The sequence below is a fragment of the Lactuca sativa genome, chromosome 9 (assembly GCF_002870075.4).
Source record: "Lactuca sativa cultivar Salinas chromosome 9, Lsat_Salinas_v11, whole genome shotgun sequence".
Classification (NCBI taxonomy): Eukaryota; Viridiplantae; Streptophyta; class Magnoliopsida; order Asterales; family Asteraceae; genus Lactuca; species Lactuca sativa.
The window spans coordinates 32,863,617-32,884,466 of record NC_056631.2 but is presented as its reverse complement, the minus strand read 5'-3'; the positions used below and the strand labels follow the sequence as shown (position 1 = coordinate 32,884,466).

The following is a 20,850-nucleotide window of genomic DNA, read 5'->3' as shown; positions in this document are numbered from 1 at the left end:
CTCAAAAACATCTTCTACCACCACCACCATTCGACCACCGTTCGCCACTACCACAGTTTGTTGCCACCACTGTCTGTCACCTCCATCTCCACCTAAACTTTTTCTGCTACTTTATCTCCGCCAAAAAATCATCCTAGAAATATCTCTTATGAACACATGCACACACACACACACAAATTCAGATAAGATGTACTCACATACACTTACAAAATCAGATTAACACACACATACAATCTGGTGAACACACAAATGAAATCAGATGAACACACATACACACTAAATCTGATGAACACACACACAAAATCATATGAATATACACACACATGAAATCTGATGAACATACACGCGAAATTAGATGAATACGCACATACACACACAAAATCTGATGAACACACACCTTAACCAAACCAAAACCTCTCGATGGAAATATTTGAAGCATACCTGACAACAAAAAGAAGCAGATTTGTGTCACCCCTTTCTCAAATTTACATTGTCGACCCCCTTTATTACATCGTCACTCTCAACCATCGTCGAGATCTGAAAACGACACATGTGGCTGCGATGTTAAGGCTTTAGGAGACGAGAAGGGCGGTCGTTACCCAAATCCTCTCCTTTTTTTGTTGCCGCTTTAGGTTTCAGATCGATAGTTCATTAGTTAAACCTTCTCTAGCTTCATTTTAAATCGATGGTGGGTTTTCCTTTCACGTAGGGTTTTGTGTGTGGTTTTTGTTTTAAATCTCTCCTTCTTCATCTTCCTTTTTGATTTGGAACAAAGAACATACCCATCTTTGACTTTTTTTTATTTGGGTTTTATTTCAGATCCAAAATCAAGAACCAAGAACACACATTATGTGTTTATGTGTGTGTTGTGTTCTACACTCACCGGACAATGTTTATTAGAGGGAAAAAGATAGTTAGATACACACATACAAAGTTCGATGTTGAAAGATTCAACATCTACTTCAATCTTAAAAGTCGATTTCATCTGGATTTGTAGCTTGAAGATCGTTCTTGAGTTATTGAAGTTCATTATTGAGTTCATGAAATCGATTTTGAGTCTTGATTTATTAAGAACATACAAAGGTGTTTAAAAGTTGTTTATTCATCAAAGTTTTTTGTCCATCTTCATGTTTGGACAAGAACACCCAAAAAACCCAACAAATTTTGATCATCTTTAGTATGTTTATGCTCAGGATCTACATCCTTATTTGGTTCATCCCATATACATGAGTTCATGAACAGATATGAGATAGAGAAAGATGTATTTTATTTTTGTTTTATTTTTAACAGTTGTAATAAAAGAAAACTAAAAATAAAATAATAAAGGCAAATCCGTCATTATAAAAAAGTTTAAAACAATTTGGACCAAACTTACAATAAAATCAATTTTTTGGATCACTGGCGAGTCCATACTTTTTTGGACCAAACTTGAGAGTTGTGACATAACATAATGACCATTCTTGTAATTTTGTCTTTATTTTTTTGACAAATTTTCAAAAATAGTCTATGTGGTATATCAAAAATAGTCATTTTGGTTTAAAAAGTTTTAGACTAGCACCACTAGTCCAAAACAAACACTTTGTTGCTTTTTTGTCTATTTTTTTTAAATATTTAAACTGACGGATTTACCTTTGATATTTCTTTTTTCTATTTTTTTATTATTTTTCTAATTAAAAGTTAAAAAAAAAAAAATTGTAACCCCATCCCACTAACATGCTTCTTGTAACACACCACTGTCGGTTAACACATCCACCACCACCGTCGGTCACCACCATCACCGTTGGTCACTACCACTATCGACGGTCACCACCACCACCACCTCTAGTTTTTTAGATCGCAAGAACACAAACACATTTTTTGAGATCAAACCTCACTTTAATTAAACCTTCGTTCTAAATAAACACAAAAACAAATCAAATCTCATTTTAATTATCATTAACCACCAAAACCCATTATATATATATATATATATATAAAGTTTGACCAAATGGTATCTGCATTTTGCTCTTCATTCTTTACCTATTTTGATATTTTTGGTCCTTACAATCAATATTTTTACATTTTTTTAGGAACCTTTTAATATTTAAAGTTTGACCACAAAACTTTAACGGTTTGACAACTTTGATCCATTTTCTAAAAATTTGCTAATTCCTACCCCTTTAATTCTTTAACTGTTTTGAAACTTCTGATCATTGCAGTCAAAACTTTTACATTTTTTTATAAAAACATGAAAAAAACGGTCTGGGGCAAAGTCCTGGCTTTTCATCCTTGCACTTTCTGCGTTTATCATATTTATCGATTCGAAAACAATATTAAAAGCTTCTGCTCCCCGCGTAGCGGGGGTAACATTTCTAGTTATATATTAATTTCAAAGTGCTTATGAACAATGCATTTTCATGCTTTTTGAGTTTTGCCACAATAATTTTGTATTTTGCAATATTAATTTCAAAGTGCTTATGAATAGTGCATTTTCATGCTTTTTGAGTTTTGCCACAATAATTTTGTATTTTGCAATATTTAATCCTTATAATAACAAATGGTAGACCTAAGAAGTGGAATTTAGGGATTGACCGAAGGGTTGGTCACCTATGGCTACCCAAAGTTCCAGTTAATGAGCTTTTGACGATGTATCATGAACCTTCAAATTCTTTACGGATCAAAAATTATATTCGTTTTATGTTGCCCTGTTTATGTTTTCTCACACTTATCCATAAAAAAATTATGTCATATAATCTATATGCCCAATATCAAACTTTAAGAGCCATTACATCTTATCTTCTTCTTCTTCTTCTTTATTTTTTTTTAAAAAAAATTTAATTTTACAATAGTTTCAGGTTATTTTCACATTATTTTACAACAAAAATTAGGATTTGTTTACAGTATTATGCAACTTTTGACAACTATAACACACATTTTTTACCTTGTTTTTTTACCTTGTTATTAGTATCTTTTTACAACAAAATAAGTTTTCCTACAAGAAAATTATTTTTTTTAAGGATAATAACATAAAATCCTTAAGCTTGCAAGTTTTTGTCGGTTTTACTCTTTTGTGGATTTTAGGTTCATGAAAACCGCATGTTTGCAAATTTATTATTATTATTATTATTATTATTATTTTCAATTTTACCTTTTAGTTTATTAAGAGTTTTTCTATAAGTATCCATCATTCTTTTCCAATTCCACCCCCTGATTTGATTTTTTGTATTTTGTTGTTTTTTTTCCTATTTTGTTTTTTTTTTGTTGTTCTTAATTCCTTTATTATTATTATTATTATTATTATTATTATTATTATTATTATTATTATTGTTGTTATTATAAATTTTGAACAAAATTTTATAATTCCGACGACATTATAAATTCGGAGGACGTTATAAAATTTGTACGGCTATATAAAATCAGGTTTTAATTATTTTATATTTTATATATTATTATTATTATTATTATAAATTTCGAACAACATTTTATAAATTGAACGACATTATAAATTCGAGCGGCTATATAAAATCGTATTTTAGTTCCTTTTTGTTTTATATTTTAATCTTATTATATATATATATATATATATATATATATATATATATATATATATATATATATATATATATATATATATATATATATAATTTAATGATGTTAAGTTAAATGTCAAAAAATTGATTAGATTGAGTTTAGGAGAAGGGGGGGGGGGGGGGGGGGGTTAAATTTGATTAGAAGTGGTACTTATAGAACAACTCATTATTAAAACCATTACGTTTGAAAGAACGTTAAGCTTTGTTTTATTTTATTTTTTTTCTGGTTCATAAAAGTCAGTTTGGTTTTTTGATCCATTAATGAATCTAAAATATGACTTTTGGTAAAATTGACAAAAAAAAAAAATTGACAGCAAAATAAGGTTTTTTTTTTTTTACAGAATAAAATATTGTTGTTACAACAATAACATTGGTTATTCTGGGCATTAATACTATCAGAATTGGGCTATTTTGACATTTTATATGTCAGCAGTAAAATTGGGCAACTAAACCGTAAAAATCATGCTATTTTGACATTGAGTAATGGGGTTAACACCAATATAATGGATATTAGAAATTGGCATTAAAATTGTCAAAATCGAGCAGCCTGAGTTGCAAAACTAGACATTATGTATGTGGCTTTTTTGTGAGTATTGTAGTTCTAGAAACCGCATTGTACACCGAAAATAGCATTGTACTTCAAGTTGCATTATACTTCTAATTTTAACAAATATTTTCAATTCCTCGAACCCGGTTTAGAAGTGTGGAAATCGATTTCTTTCCTTCCTTGAAACCTTCTATTTCTGTCTATGGATGTTGAGCATCGATTTGGGCACATACAAATACAAATAATATATAAAAGGTTCAAAAGGATCAGAGTAACATCCTCGTCCTAGACATCTCAACAATCGTATGTGGCATTTTTACCTGGAAAATGAGATATTCTCGGTTGCAATGATATTTTAATAAATAGAGAAAAAAAAAATAGTATTTCGTTACGTTATAATGTCGAGTTTTTTTAGTTCAAGGTTTTTTTAAACATTTTAGAAAAATCTTAACTCTATTCATAAACCCTGTTCATGACATTCATATGTATCATCATTAGAAGGTAGCAACAGACTTCTCCATAGTTATATAAGCTGATAGAGTTCAGTTTTTACTGCATAAACAAGTGTTCATCCAATATCTTTATTGTGGTCTGGATACAAGCAGAAGAACTGGAAGAAGAAGAAGAGAGAGTCGCTTCTTTGGTCCGAAAATGTCCGAACATGCGAGTGCTTCAGCAAATCCATTCCTATATCCTTACTCGAGCTTTACCTTTCTCCACCCTATGCTTCTCTCTCTCGAAAATCCTCAGCTTTTGCGCCATCTCCCCTGTCGGCAACATCCTATATGCCGAAAGGCTTCTCTTTCAAATCCCAAATCCCAACATTTTCTCTTGGAATTCCGTCATTAGAGGCTTCTCCCAATCTCATATCTCAGCAACAACTCAATCTGTTTCCATCTTCAAACGTTTGATCAGAAGAGGACACCCAACCCCCAACACTTACACACTTGTGTTTGTTTTAAAAGCCTGCTCGATATTACCAGCTACACAAGAAGGCCAGCAGGTCCATGCACGTGTCATACGATCTGGATTTTCGACAAATTCGTTTTTGCAGTCGTCGTTGATTAATTTTTACGCAAAATGCGAGAATATCAGGTGCGCACGGAAGGTGTTCGATGAAATTCCTGACAGAAATATGATTGCTTGGAGTACGATGATTGGCGGGTATGCTAAACTTGACATGTTCAATGAGGCATTGGCTGTATTCGGGGATATGCAGAAAGCAGGTGTTGTTCCCGATGAACTGACAATGGCTAGTGTGGTATCCGCTTGTGCTGGGTTGGGGGCACTCGATACAGGTAGGTGGGTGCATGCTTACATCAAGAAACAAAGGATCTTGATAGATATAAAGCTTAATACTGCACTTATTAATATGTATGCAAAGTGTGGATGCATAGAAAAAGCTAGAGAAGTGTTTGATGAAATGCCCACAAGAGATTCAAGAACTTGGAGCTCAATGATTGTCGGGTATGCAGTTCATGGGCATGCAGATGATGCTCTTAGGGTATTTGCTGATATGGAAAAATCCCAGGTATTATACATTTGAACATTCCTCATTCCATTCCATTCTTTCGTCATTCCATTCCCATGTCATTCATGTTGTTTGAAATCTTGTTTTAGGTGAAACCCAATAATGTAGCATTCCTTGGTGTGTTACTAGCATGTGCCCATGGTCAACTAGTTTATGAGGGACAAAAACATTGGGATATCTTGCTCGAGTCTGGAATTCAACCATCAATGGAGCATTATAGCTGCATGGTTGATCTATTTTGTCGTGCAAACCTATTTCAAGAAGCTTACACTTTCATCAAAAACATGCCCATTGACCCTGATCCAGTAATCTTACGCACTTTTCTTGTCGCATGCAAGAAAAACAAAAACATGGAAAAAGGGGAGTCAACAGGTCAACAACTCCTCAAATTGGAACCATCAAACCCCGAAAACTACGCCCTTTTATCAAGCTTTTATGCAACATGTTCATCATGGTCTAAAATGGGGAATGTAAGGAAACAAATGAGAGATAAGGGGTTAAAAACTACACCAGGGTGTAGCTCCATTGAAGTTGAGGGAACCCTACATGAGTTTGTGTTAGGGGATTGGTCTCACCCTGAGAGAGAGGAGATAATGGAAGTGTTAAGTGATGTTTTGAGAAGAGTTAAAGCTTTTGGGCATAAAGTGGATGTTTCAGAGGTGTGTCATGATGTGGGTGATGAAGTTAAAGTGGAAGCTCTTTGTGAGCATAGTGAAAGATTGGCTATTGCTTATGGGATTTTGAAGACTAAAGCTCCTGTGGTGATTAGGGTAGTGAAGAATCTTAGGGTTTGTGGGGATTGTCATGAAGTGACGAAGATTATTAGTAAGATATATGAGCGAGAGATTGTTGTTAGGGATAGAGTTCGGTTTCATAGATTTGTTGGTGGAATTTGTTCTTGTAAGGACATTTGGTGAACGCATAGAAGGTGTTCAAGGAAATGCTATAAATGGTGGCAATTAACCGATTACAATATATATGAAAACAAAACCATGTTAGAAAAATAATAATAAAGACTTGTTATTAGTTAGAATAGAATGCTTTACAAGATCCAATATTCCAATTCGCTATAAGAAAAAAAGATGAAAAAGAAGGGATGATGGCCCTCAAGGGATATGTGTAAGTAAACACATCCATATTTACAACCACATCTTTCTCAAAACAAAAAGAAAAAAAAAATCTCAATAAATGTATTTCAACAACTTTGATTCTTTTGAACAAAATCATCATTAATTTTCTAGTCATCTTTCCTCATTGCCTAAATCCAGTGATGCATCTTGGAACAATTTCAAACTCAAATTATTGTATCTCTCTCTCGAGTACTGTCGCGATGCTTTTCTCCAATCTGTTCCCGCCTTCATCATCGCCGTGAATTCCTCAAAACTAATCTTTCCATCCTAAAAAATCAAAAACCATTAAACATTTAAAAAAAAATTAGTAATAAAATCATAAGTTATATAAATGTTCTATGAAATACGCAAACACAAACCTTATCAGTGTCAACATCATGAATGATGGCGGAAATGACTTCTTCATTATTGGCTTCATCTTCATCAGCTAAGGCTTCCCTCAACTCTTCAACCTCTATGTATCCACTTTGGTTTTTATCAAAGAATGCAAAAGCATCTTTAAGATGATCATCATTGCCCATCTTTCTTAAGTGAACCGAAATCGCCACAAATTCACCATAATTCAAGAATCCATCTTTGTCAACGTCGCCCTGTTTAAGGAAAATTTTAAAAACAATCGAAAAAGCTCTGACTTTCTGTATTAAGTCGTTCTTTCTGTATTCTGTATTAAGTGAATTACCGCTTCCATAAGTATTTGAAGATCTGCATCAGCGATTTGATGGCCAAGTTTCTGCAATCCAGCTTTCAATTCAGCTAGATTTATCTTTCCTTGTTTGTTTGTGTCCATTAAATCAAAACCTTGCTTTATGCCTGCCACTTCCTCTGCAGATAAATGCTCCGCAATTACCTGCAAGTTTTTTTTTTATGTTAACCCAAAAATGATTTATAACATGATGATTAATTGTATAATAAACAAAATATATATATATATATATATATATATATATATATATATATATATATATATATATATATATATATATATATATATATATATATATATATATATATATGATGCTTACTCTTAGAGCTCTCTTCTTTAGCTTGTTCATGACTGAGAATTGTTTGAGTCTTGCTTTAACAGTTTCACCTAATGAGACATTTGGTGCCTTTTTGGCATTCTGTATCCACGGATGATCTAAACGAATTTAAAAACAATAAAATTACATTACTATTTAGTTAGTGCATTTAACCATTTATAGAGCAAAAAAGAGAGATTTTATTGCACCTAAAACTTCTTGCGCTGTAAGGCGTAACTTGGGGTCAGGATTGAGCATCTTCTTGACAAGATCCTTTGCAGTATCAGATACCTTTGGCCATGGATCCCTCTTGAAATCAACAACAGATTTAATGATTGCCTGTGCAACACCTTGTTCAGTTTCTGCAATTAAAACAAACCATACTTTTCATCAATAAATTTATCTTCACATATCATCATTATGACATTGCAAAAACCAACATCCAACAATTATATATAGAAAACCTTATTACCACTCTATTTTAAGAAGAAGAAAATCAAGATTTATCTTTGTTCATACATACCTGCCCAAAAAGGTGGGACCCCACAAAGCAATATGTATAAGATGACACCAGCACTCCACACATCCACCTCAGGACCATAGTTTCGCTTTAAGACTTCAGGAGCCATGTAATATGGACTACCAACAATTTCATTGAATCTTTCCCCTGTAAACATTAGAAACAACTCCATTTAATAGCACAAATAGATCGAGTTTTAAAACAAAAACCAAGGGTTATATGACTTATATCTTTTAATGCTCTGATAAGATGATATCTCATGACTATTAAAGGTTGTTACCTGGTTTAAAGAAAACAGATAACCCAAAGTCAATAGCCTTCAACGCTGCAGTTTCTTTCTTGTTTGCAAACAAGAAGTTCTCTGGTTTAAGATCACGATGCATCACACCATGCTTGTGACACATCTGCAATAAAATAGAGCAATTGAAAATTTGTTAACTAACATTTTGTAGGTGGAATGGATGATTTTGGGTAAACAGAAATCAATCTGGAGGGATTATTGTGTCACCTGAATAACCTCAACAATGGTTTTTGTCACACCCGCAGCTGCCCTCTCAGTGTAGTGTCCTCTGGCAACAATCCGATCAAACAATTCGCCACCCTCACATAACTCCATAACCAAATGAACAGCATTATCATCTTCGTAAGTACCCTTTAAGCTCACGATATTAGGGTGTGGTGGCATATGCTTCATAATCTCGACTTCTCTCTTCACATCTTCAATATCGATTCTGGTTCTAAGCTTCTTTTTTGATATCGATTTACAGGCGAAAACTTCACCAGTGGATTTATCGGTACACATATAAGTAATCCCAAATTCGCCTCTACCCATCTCTTTACCAAGAACATATGTTTTCTCAATCTCAGTTCCTGTTGGGTTTTCTAACACAGTGGTTTTATAGCCGCCATTTCCAGATGGATTAGACGAACCATAGTCTAATGAAAACGGGTTCGGTTTATTTTTCCCTTTTTTCTTCTCGAAATCGGTAGTGGAGGGTGTAGCACAACAATTACCCATATCACCAGAGCTTCAAAATCAAACCGATTAATTTTTAAACCTTTTCGATTGGGTACCGTATCAGAAGGTTCAGCAATTTACTAATCTAAAACAGCACAAAACTTAATCAAGGCCTTCAAAGTTAAAGATCCGAACGACCTACCTTTAAATCGAACAGATCTTGTGATTCTTCAACTTGATCTTAGAGACCTGGTTTGGATTTTTCCAGTAAAACAAATCTGTGAATCTTTTTATCAGAAAAAGAGGAAATGGATGATGTCCAGATTCTTGGGAGATGTGAGACGTGTGATTTATGGAAAGAAAGGGGTTTGGAGGGGTTGAAGAAAAGGGTGTGAATGTGAATGTGAATAATTCAGGGTATCAACATTTCAATTTTCACCCATTCCTGATAAAGAAAGGAGAGTCAATACCGACAGTTTCCTACCTATTGCACCTATACATTTCCCACTCGTCACTTTAACTTTAAGGGCTGCTGCTCAACTTGTTCAACGAACTCAAATGAAACTTTTTTTTTTTTTGAGAACTACTAAAAGGGTTCTTTGCTTAACTATAGGGTGGTAATTGTTGATACGATACGATAAAAATATATGACACGAAACGAAATTGGAACGAAACTAAAATTCGAATTCGTGTTTGTGTTAAGTGTAGAAAACACGATAACATATCGTGTTTAAAATTTGACACGAAATTGACACGATTTAGCATTTATTTGTCGTGTTTGTCGTGTTATGTATGATTAAATATTAATTAAATAAACTATTTTTTTTTATTATGTTATCTTTATTGTGTCGTATCGTGTTTGTCGTTTTTTAATCGGTTCGTTTTCGTGTTAGTTAAAAAAAACACGACATCGTGTTGTGTTGTGTTCGTGTTACAGAAAACATTGTCGTGTCGTGTCGTGTCAGACAAAAACACGACACGATGACCCGATTTGCCACCCTTAGTTAACTCTCACTAGTCTTGTTTTTTATTTTATTGTTATTATTAATTTTAATTTGGATAATGATTTAGAAGACCAAAAAATTTTCATTTTTGCTCATGTTTATTTATATATTTATATTATTTATGAGTAAACTTGTTTTTGGTGTTCAAAAAGTATCATATAATCGACTATTGTCAGTTTAACCGACTTCCGACGTCCATGACAGCTCCGGCAAACCTCCGGTCATCTTCTTTGGTGAAGTTTTATTTTTTCAATGAAGTTTTTTGTGTTCTTAGTGTGTGTGTGTAAGACAGATGAATCTGAACAAAAAAACACACACAAATCGATTTTTAGATCTAAATATCAAGTTCTTGGTGTGTTCTTAGTGTTTGTGTGTGTAAGAGGGATGAATCTACAAAAAACACATGCATACAAACTGTTTTCAGATATAAAAAAACTAGTTTTTGTTGTGTTCTTGGTGTTTGTATGTACAAATATATGGATCTGAAACAAACGCACAAAAAAAAGATTTTTAGATCTAAAAAACAAATTCTTAGTGTGTTTTTGGTGTTTGTGTAACACCCCGTTCTTTTTAAAATCATTTATAAACTATGGTTATAAACCTTACATGACTTATAGTCATGCATCATAAGTTGGTTTTAACGCAAACATCAAAAGTATTATCATAGTTTACAAATATTGGTGTTACAAAAACACATCATAACCATAGTTAAGGAAAAAGATATACAAAAGTCCACGATTAAGCTAAGTCTTCCAAAAGTTCACTTTTTAGCTTTAAGCTTCTATTCCTTTGCTCCTGTGTTGAGTACATAATAATTTTGAAACAAACAAATATGTAAGACATAAAGTATTTTATGATATATGGGTTTAGACTCAACAATATAGTAACATGTAATAAGCTTTAATATGACTCAAGCTTCTTGCAATGAAAAAAAATTAATTCAAGCATGATCATAACTATATTCAATGACAACCTTATCGGTTTCCTTATATCTTGCTCCGTATAGAAATATGGTCTTTAGATCATACCCTACTCCTTATGGCATCTTGACTAGAATCTACTTTGTGACGGAGGTACCATCCTAATAGAGTCTTCCAAATGAACTAGTCCAGACACTGAAAACAATGAATTCATTCATGACATAAAAACTCAAAGATTAATTAATAAACAATTGACTAAACTCAATCAAACTTAATTAGTATGCTATATACTTTCAAAACAACGCTCATGGTAACGAACAATGTTCAATCATCAAAACAAGTTGTTATGAAAATATAGGTATAATATGAATATTGGTTGTTATATACCTCATTATGTTTTCATGAAAATATAGGTATAATATGAATCATGGTAACGAAGACGTGATCGTACACCTCATTATGTTTTCATGATTTGATTCCGGGATACTCTGACATTATACTATTTTGAAAACAAGTTTTGTAATAATCGTTGGTTTTGAAATGTTTTAACAAGTTTAAATTTAGCATGATTTTTATGAATGTTACAAGTTGGTATCAGAGCCTTGGTTTGAGTGAATTGGAGGAAACACTCGTGTGTATCCAATCTCAAATCGAGGATAAGAATTTTAAAATGATTTTCAAACGGTTTTCAAAATAATAAAGGAGGCTACAAGTGTACGATTAGTTGGAGCCAGTAAGTAGACCCCAAAATACCTTACGTATTATTTGATTTTGTGATATGTTAGAACAACATGCTAGTACTAGGTTAGGGATCTTCAGGAATTGCATGATAGAATTGCGTGATTATATGATGCCTGATAGCCTAAGGTTTTTCCTTATATGAAATTGACATCATTACTGTAGTTGCTTAGTGTGTTCATTACGGTTGTACATAATTAAGATCTTATAGCCTGAGAATGTTTGGTTTGGCCTTATTTCCTATTCTTGTTTGATGAAGGGCTTAGGGTAGGACTAGGTATTGGAAATTCTATAGGGTCCAACGTAACCTATGGCTAACATACACTAGTGTTGCAGGGTTGGTGGAAGTTTCATGGATGACTTGTTTGGGATTAGTCCGCCAGTTATGAGATACTTAGCCTTCCTCTAGGGGTGAGGATTGAGCGCATGCCATGCTTATGTATAGTGTTAGGGCGTTTTGATGATACTTGAGACAAATATGGGTAGGTGTGGAAGGTAGTATGGGCTCGTACTACTGAAAGCACAAGACCCATACGCGTAGCAAGGAAGTCACAACCCCTAGGGTTTTGTTGGGAGTTGGTTCCCGGATTATTATATGAAATATATGATATCTTCCTGGTATACTTTCAGCATGGTGGTTACTCGACGATTTGTGACTGGATTCAGGTCAGGATCAGGAGGCACCAGTAGTGCCCGAGACTATCGGCCAAATGGGGCCAGGCGAGATGGACACCAGGATGGAGGAGATCCTGCATGATGAGGTTGCTGTGATGTTACAGGCTCAGTTACTGGAGATCACCCGTATGTTTAGCTGTCAGGGCTCGGCAGTACATTCAGCATGGGTGTGCAAGTTATCTAGTGTATGTGGTGGATATGTGGGTTAGGGATCAGATTTTAGTTTCAAAGGTTCCAGTAGTTAGGGAGTTTGCTAACATGTTCTCGGAGGAGTTACCTGGAGTGCCTCTAGAGAGGCAGGTCGAGTTTAGGATCGACCTAGTGTCATGTGCGGCCCCTATCGCCAAGGCGTCGTACCGGTTGACACCACCAAAGATGTAGGAGTTGTCATCACAGCTGCATGAACTGTTGGGCAAGCAGTTCGTTCGTCCGAGCTGTTCTCGGTGGGGAGCGGCAATTCTCTTCGTCAGGAAGAAGAGTGGTTCACACCGGATGCGTATTGACTACCGGAAGTTGATCAATTTGACGGTGAAGAACCGTTATCCACTCCCAAGGATAGATGATCTTTTCGATCAGTTGCAGGGAGCATCTTGGTTCTCTAAGATAGACGTGAGGTCGGGGGTACCATCAAGTTAGGGTTAGGGAGGAGGATGTGGAGAAGACCGCGTTCCGGACTCTTTATGGACATTACGAGTTCATGGTGATGCCGTTTAGGGTCACCAACGTGCCAACAGTGTGTATGGACCTGATGAATCGGGTCTGCAGATCGATGCTCGATCGTTCGGTCATCGTGTTTATAGATGATATATTGGTGTACTCCAAGACCCGAGAGCAGCATGAGGAGCATCTAAGGGATCTATTGGGAGTTCTGAGGCGAGAACGACTTTATGCCAAGTTCTCGAAGTGTGAGTTTTGGTTACGAGAGCTTCAATTCCTTGGACATCTCGTTAACTAGGAGTGGATTTTAGTCGATCTGGCCAAAATCAAGGCGGTTATGAGTGGAAGGTTCCAAAATCTCCCTCGGATATTAGGAGCTTCTTGGGATTGGCATGGTACTACCAGAGATTCATACAGGATTTCTCCAAGATTGCAGTACCCCTCACTCGTCTGACGAGGAAGGGGGTGGATTTCTGGTGGGGCCCCGAGCATTAGAGGGCGTTTGAGAACCTCAGACAATGACTATGCGACGCTCCAATCTTGACTCTCCCAGAGGGAGTTGAGGATTTTGTATTTTAAAGTGATGCATCCATCACAGGACTGGGAGCGGTCCTTATGCAGAGAGGACAAGTGATAGTCTACGCGTCGTGGCAGTTAAAGCCACAAGAGATGAGATACCCTACTCATGATCTGGAGTTGGGAGCGGTGGTATTTGATGGGTTTTGAGTATTCTAACACTCATATGGTTTACATGCAACCCTAGATGCTTTGGATCTATGTTTTCTATAATATACATGCAAAATTTCAAAATACCAAAGCATCATCCTAACTAGCATACAATGGAGTAACTATACTACAAAATTCTAGTTAGATGACATACCTTTTAGTGTAGTTGAAAACCTTGAAGCTTTAAGAGCCTAACACCAATAATGTGAATGCCTCAAGTGGAACCACAAATCACCACCAAAAAATGGAAGAACTAGAGAGGGAATTCCTTGCTTCAAAAAATCGGCTAGCCTTCTTCTAAGATCACTTAGGTGCCAATTTTGGTAGCCTTAGGGTCTCTTATATTGTGTGGAAAACTAGGGTTACACCATGTAAACCCTAATGACCTTCCATATCCCTCATGTTCCATGGGTTAAACCTCCATGGAGTATCCATGGGTCACCGCATGAGTTTATCCCAACATAAGGAACTATGGATCATTAGCCCACTTTATAAGAATTAATGATTTACCAAATCAACCCCTTATATTTAATTAGTCTCTTTTGATCACAAAATTAATTCCAAATTAATTCTTGATCAATACTAATTAAATAATATGATTTCATATTAATATATTAGAACTTATAATATATTAATAAATCATAATTATCCTCTTCTCAAAAGTCCATCCTTCAAATTGTCCCGGTAAAGTGCAACCCAAATAGACCATGCTACTCTCGGGTCAAGTGCATACCAAATATAGTTATGGACTTAGACATCTTATCCAACAGTCTTCCACTTGGATAAGTCTAATAACTATAGTTGTAAGTATAACTTCAAGATCCGACTAGCAATCATGGATCTTAAATGCCATTGTCGAACTTAGACGTACCATTTTAGATAAGTGATCATAGAATCCTATGTTCTCAAGATATCAGCCGGACAAACACATGGAACACAGTCAATTTTATTGTCCAACAGTTTGTTTCCTGATTTTTGATTTGTTTGCCATAGAACTTAATCGAACACATCAATTTACTTCTGACCAGGCCCGACACATAGGTCAAAAAAATCATCGAGGGGCCCAAGATATCGCTTTTAATCCTCTAAGAACTAAAAGGAACAAATAAACTTCGATGGTATATGCTTCTACTAACTATTTATTAAATAGTACACAACAACACATTTTATAAAATCGAGTTACCGATGCGTTTTCATACTATCAATATACGACCAACTCACAGTCAACAACTCATATATATATATATATATATATATATATATATATATATGTTTGAAGATTATATGATATTATCGTCTCACGATCACTCGAGATAAAATCCATGAAGCGATACAAGTGAGCGTGGGTTAAATCCAATATTCAGACCTCATGTGTACTCATGAATGTCATAGCAATGTCTAACCATTTCTGACAATCTACAAGCCAAATTCATGACAGTCTTGCTTCAATACCTACTTCCAAAGTATGATCGACCGTGGATAGTTTGAAATAATATAATTATTCTGGAAGTCAAAACATGCAAAATGAAACAATAGTAAATGATTGACACAAGACAGTACCATACTAGTAACTAAAAAGCACCTTTTATTTAAGCATCAAATGTCAATTACATTTCAAATATTACAAGTTTCAAAAGCTATCTAATCATTAAAATTAATATCATCCTTCAGCCCAATGTGCCTCGCATGTTGTAAATGCTTAACCCTACTCAGTCCCTTCGTGAGGGGATCTGCCGGGTTCTCATCTGATGATACCCTCTTTGCCACGAGGAGTCCTTCTTCTATCTTGTGTCTTATTAAGTGATATTTCTTGTGATGTGTCTGGACCTGCCATGATCCCTCGGTTCCTTGGCTAAGGAAACCGCACTATCGCTGTCATAGAAAATATTCATAGGCTCCTTTATAGCTGGTATAACTCTAAGGTCTCCGATGTAGTTCTTCATCCATATCGCCTCCTTTGTTGCTTCGCTTGCTGCTATGTACTCTGATTCGCACGTTGAATCAGCTACAGTCTCCTGCTTGGAACTTTTCCAAGTAATTGCTCCTCCACTCATGGTAAACACCCAGCCCGACTGAGAGCGTAAATTATCTCTGTCGGTTTGAAAGCTGGCGTCATTATACCTTGTCACTCTCAAGTCATCACTTCCACCGAGGGTAAGGACCCAATCCTTAGTCCTCCGCAGGTACTTAAGAATGTTCTTTACCGCAGTCTAGCGAGCCTTGCCAGGATTCCCTTGATATCTGCTGACCATGCTCAAAGCAAAAGACACATCAGGGTGTGTACAAGTCATAACATATATGATTGAGCCAACAGCGGAAGCATATGTCAATCGACTCATCTCAGCTATCTCAGCCTCTATTCTCGGACTCCGAGCCTTGCTCAGTCTGGCATTGTGCTAGATCGGTAAGTCACCTTTCTTGGAATTATGCATGTTGAACCTCTTCAACACTTTGTCCAAGTAGGTACTTTGACTAAGTCCAATTAGTCTCTTACTCCTATCTCTCAATATCCTTATTCCTAGGATATAGGCAACTTCTCTAAGGACCTTCATAGCGAAACACTTCCCAAGCCAGGATTTCACCTCCTGCAAGGTTGGGATGTCATTTCCTATGAGTAGTATGTCATCCACATACAATACCAAAAATCTAACTATACTCCCACTAGCTCTGACATATACACAGGACTCATCCTCGTTTCTCGAAAAACCAAACTCTTTGACTTTCTCATCGAAACAAAGATTCCATCTACGGGATGCTTGTTTCAATCCATAAATGGATTTCTCAAGCTTACACACTCTATTAGGGTACTTAACATCGACAAAACCATCTGGATGACTCATGTAAACATCCTCAACCAACTTCCCATTAAGGAAAGCGGTTTTGACATCCATTTGCCATATTTCATAGTCATGAAATGTAACAATGGCTAGCATAACCCTAATAGACTTAATCTTCGCTACTGGCGAGAAGGTCTCATCATAGTCAACTCCCGGAGTTTGAGTAAATCCTTCGCAACCAGTTGCGCCTTATAAGTGTGTACCTTTCCATCCATGTCGGTCTTCTTCTTGAAGATCCATTTGCACCTGACTATCTTACGACCTAGTACATTGTCAACCAAGTTCCAAACTTGATTATCATACATGCACTGAATCTCGTTGTCCATCGCCTCTTTCCATTTAACAGACTCGGGGCCTACCATGGCTTCCTTGTACTTATTAGGTGTTGGATAAGGTGTCTAAGTCCATAACTTATTTTGTATATACTTGACCCGGCCCGACATGGTCCATTTGGGTTGCACTTCACCCGAACTATTTATGGATAATTTTATGAGAGTTATACACATATGTTTATTAATATATTATAAGTTATAATATATTAATATGAAGTCATGTTATTTAATTAGTCTTAGTCTTAAATTAATTATGAATTAATTTAGAGATTAAAAGGAAGACTAATTAGATTATGGGCTATTGGTTTTATATGGTGTGGGCTAACACTCATTTGTTAATGGGCTAGGCTTATATGGAAGTCCATGGATGATCCATGGAGCTTTTAACCCATGGATCCTTGGAAAAGGAAAGGTCATGGTTTATTAGGGTTTCACCCTAACCATGTACACTATATAAGCATGCTTATGTTGCATTAAATAGCCACTAGTGTGTGTGCTTGTGTGTGGCCGAAAATTACAAGTGTGTGTACACTCTCTAAAGGTTTCCAAGTGTTTGTGGTGATTTGTGATTTCCATTTGAGGCATTCACACTATTGGTGCTTGGCTCTCAAACTCCAAGGAATCAATCTCATCAAAAGGTATGTAATCTCATTTAATTCTTTTATGTTTAAAAGTTCCCCATGCCATGTTAGATAAGTTATGAACCTTGGAAAAATTATTATTTTGCATGTATTAGACAAACATAGATCCAAGGTTTATTAGGGTTGCATGCACACTTAGGAAGTGTTAGATTGCTCAAAACCCAACAGTGGTATCAAAGCCTAGGCTTGCTTGTTTGATACTTGATGCAAAATAGTGAAAAAAGTTGAAATTGTTGTTGTCTGGCTGATGGACTCGTCGAGTCCATGGGGGGACTCGCCGAGTTCAAGGCAAAATTCATCCTACTCGGCGGGTAGGTTCGTGCACTCGGCGAGTAGAATGATCAGAATGCAGAATTTCGACTTTTGCTGCTGGAAATGGACTAGAAACATTACCCTAACCTGTTTTGGTGTTTTAAAACTTGTTTTAGTTGGTGTAATGGTTGTTCTAATCCATTTACAATGGCATATATCAAAATTCCATGATTTTTATATGTTCATATAATTCTTGAAATTTGATGATCATGTTCATGTTCTTATGAATTTAGAAGATGATAGAAATTATTTGCTAAATTGTTCAGAATTAATTCTTGATCATTTATGTGTTTTAATGGAGTCCATAATTTGTCCTCAAGTTATGGATATCCAAAGGTCACTTTTCTTTAACACACATTTAAACACATAAGTTACATGAAAATGAAGAGTCTTCATTTTTATGAACCTTTAATTCATAAGTTATGAAATGAAAAGTTTTGGATAGTTACAAAACTTTCCCTCAAGTTTTGGAATTTGTAAAGTTTCACACACTTTAATAAACTTTAATTCCAACCCTTAGAGTTTTAATAGTTAAAATTCAACCCTTATACTATTTATAACATTAATGGTTAATTATTATATATATGTATAAGAATAAGTCGTTCTACCGTTAGTAGGCCTCATTCACGAAGCCGGTCTATAAGGGGGGTATAAGGTTGCTGCCTATAAAATGGCAGCTTAATGGGTGTCCACTCTCACCCACCGCTTCCTTGATCGGTGGAGGGTCGTTAGCCGAACGGGTAGGACAATGACTTTAAATCCTCATTAAAAGTATAATGATTATTATAAAGTAATTAAACATTTTTTTTAATTCCCAATCTTAGTTACTTTAGGAAAATGTGAACATGGTGCTAGTCCATGGAATTCACACTTTGTACCTTACCAAGTCGTTGGTGGAGCGTGTGTGGTTAACCGGCACACTAACTTGGACTAGTAAGGATCACGAAGGGTGACTTAATGTTTGTCATAGATCAATGGAGCGTGTGTGGTTAACCGGCACATTGATTAGGTGATAATATTAAGGGCACCAAGTGAATTAGCATGGTTATTCACACCTTGTTTTGTGATCCTTGGCATCCCAGTCACAAAACTTGAAGGGCACAATCGAGATTGAAACATGCCATTAAAAAGTTCAATGAATCTCAAAAGAATCTAGGAATTTCAAATCTAATTAAAACCTAATAATTCATTTTGTTTTTCATGGTGGAAATTGGTGAATCGTCATTCACCTACCTTTCAAATATATTATTACTTAGATTACGGCATCCCTCTTCTAAGTATAATATATTGTGATTGGATCCTAGCCTTAATATTACATTTGGGTGTTTTATTAAGGATTATATATATCTAATCTAAACTTGCTTTCTTCTTTCAGATGTCTTCCAACACTAATGCTTCGGGCTCTAACCCAGTTGGTTCTTTTTCTCTCATGAATCTTTGTGGGAGAGTGATCTTTGATGGTTCCAACTTCATGGATTGGATTAGGAACATCATGATGGTTACTCATTATGAGGACAAGGAATATGTCCTCGATAAGGAGTTAAAAGAGCTTGATGAGTCTACTGCTACTCCTGAGGAGATCGCTGAATTCAGGACACATGAGAGAGATGCTACTAAGGTGGCATGCATCATGATGGCCACGATGACAACCGAGCTCCAAAAGTCCTATGAGGACTTCTACCCTTTTGAGATGCACCAAGATCTGATGGAAAGGTACCATCAGAGTGCTCGTCAGGAGCGGTATGAAATAATCTCCTCCATAATAACTACCCGCATGAAGGACGGTGAATCCGTCACGGCCCACATGCAAAAGATGCAAAGGTATGTGGACCGTTTGCTGAAGCTGAATGTAAACATCCCTGGAGTTGGCAATTGACATCATTTTGCACTCCTTACCTTCTTGTTATGGCCATTTTCGTATGACATATCATATTAACAAGGAGGAATTTACCCTCAGCAAGCTTCAAGGACTCTTGAAGACCGCTGAAACCGGTCTTAAGGGCAAGGCGGTTGTTACCTCTACTACTCCTACTCCAACATCTACCTCTGTTTTGGCTATCGGGCAAGGCAAAGGGAAAAAGAGGAAGCACCCTTCGAAGGGTACCAAGGGAAAGTCTCTTGAAGGATCCTCATCGAAGACCAAGAGCGGTTTTGTCACTCCTTCTGCCATTCCCAAGGATGTTGATTGCTACTATTGCCTGGACAAGGGGCACTGGAAGCGAAACTGCCCTAAGTACTTGCAGGATCTAAAGGATGGGAAAGTGAAACCCACCCATGCAGGTATTTACACAATATTGTCTAATTACTCATAATATTCTAACTCTTGGGTGCTTGATACAGGATGTGGTATTCACATATGTTCTGATTTGCAGGGCCTAAGAAGAAATGAGGATGTGGAGCACGGGAAGATAAACTTGATCATGGGGAATAGGAAGGCTTCACCTGTTTCCAAGATTGGAGTTTATACTTTGTTGCTTAATAATGGGTTAAAATTAGATTTGAATAAATGTGTGTACTCGTCTGAAATGGCGAGGAATATTATTTCTTTTCATGCTTTGTACAAACAAGGTTTTACCTTTTCGTTTGATAATGAATGTGGTGGTATTAATGCTTTCTTTAAAAATGTGTTTTATTTTAAAGCATTACCTTGTGATGGTGTGTATGAAACTGAGTCGATTGTAGACAACTTAGGAAATAATGTGTTGTATATTGATTCTTCTACTAGCCTAGATAA

At 35.8% G+C, this 20,850-nt stretch overlaps 2 protein-coding genes across 2 annotated transcripts; one reads left to right on the top strand and one right to left on the bottom strand.

The window, feature by feature from the left end:
- Positions 1–4,569: 4,569 nt before the first annotated feature.
- Positions 4,570–7,020, top strand: LOC111879360 (pentatricopeptide repeat-containing protein At5g66520). Its single transcript, XM_023875798.3, has 2 exons — positions 4,570–5,647; positions 5,737–7,020. Exons 1-2 carry the CDS (start codon positions 4,778–4,780, stop codon positions 6,562–6,564), a joined length of 1,698 nt encoding a protein of 565 aa, XP_023731566.1. The 5' UTR covers positions 4,570–4,777; the 3' UTR covers positions 6,565–7,020.
- Positions 6,643–9,770, bottom strand: LOC111879361 (calcium-dependent protein kinase 7). Its single transcript, XM_023875800.3, has 9 exons — positions 9,477–9,770; positions 8,825–9,344; positions 8,597–8,720; positions 8,320–8,463; positions 8,006–8,158; positions 7,800–7,915; positions 7,457–7,624; positions 7,137–7,367; positions 6,643–7,044 (listed from the first exon to the last, which is right to left on the bottom strand). The coding sequence occupies exons 2-9, from the start codon at positions 9,332–9,334 to the stop codon at positions 6,889–6,891; spliced, it is 1,602 nt and encodes a 533-aa protein (XP_023731568.1). The 5' UTR covers positions 9,335–9,344; positions 9,477–9,770; the 3' UTR covers positions 6,643–6,888.
- Positions 9,771–20,850: the final 11,080 nt, after the last annotated feature.

Coding starts and splice junctions, on each gene's coding strand:
- LOC111879360 (XM_023875798.3), top strand. CDS start 4,778: ATGCGAGTGCTTCAGCAAATCCATTCCTATATCCTTACTCGAGCTTTA. Junction 5,648..5,736: donor CTGATATGGAAAAATCCCAG/GTATTATACATT, acceptor ATCTTGTTTTAG/GTGAAACCCAATAATGTAGC.
- LOC111879361 (XM_023875800.3), bottom strand. CDS start 9,334: ATGGGTAATTGTTGTGCTACACCCTCCACTACCGATTTCGAGAAGAAA. Junction 7,625..7,799: donor TAAAGAAGAGAGCTCTAAGA/GTAAGCATCATA, acceptor AAAAACTTGCAG/GTAATTGCGGAGCATTTATC. Junction 7,368..7,456: donor TTCAAATACTTATGGAAGCG/GTAATTCACTTA, acceptor TTCCTTAAACAG/GGCGACGTTGACAAAGATGG.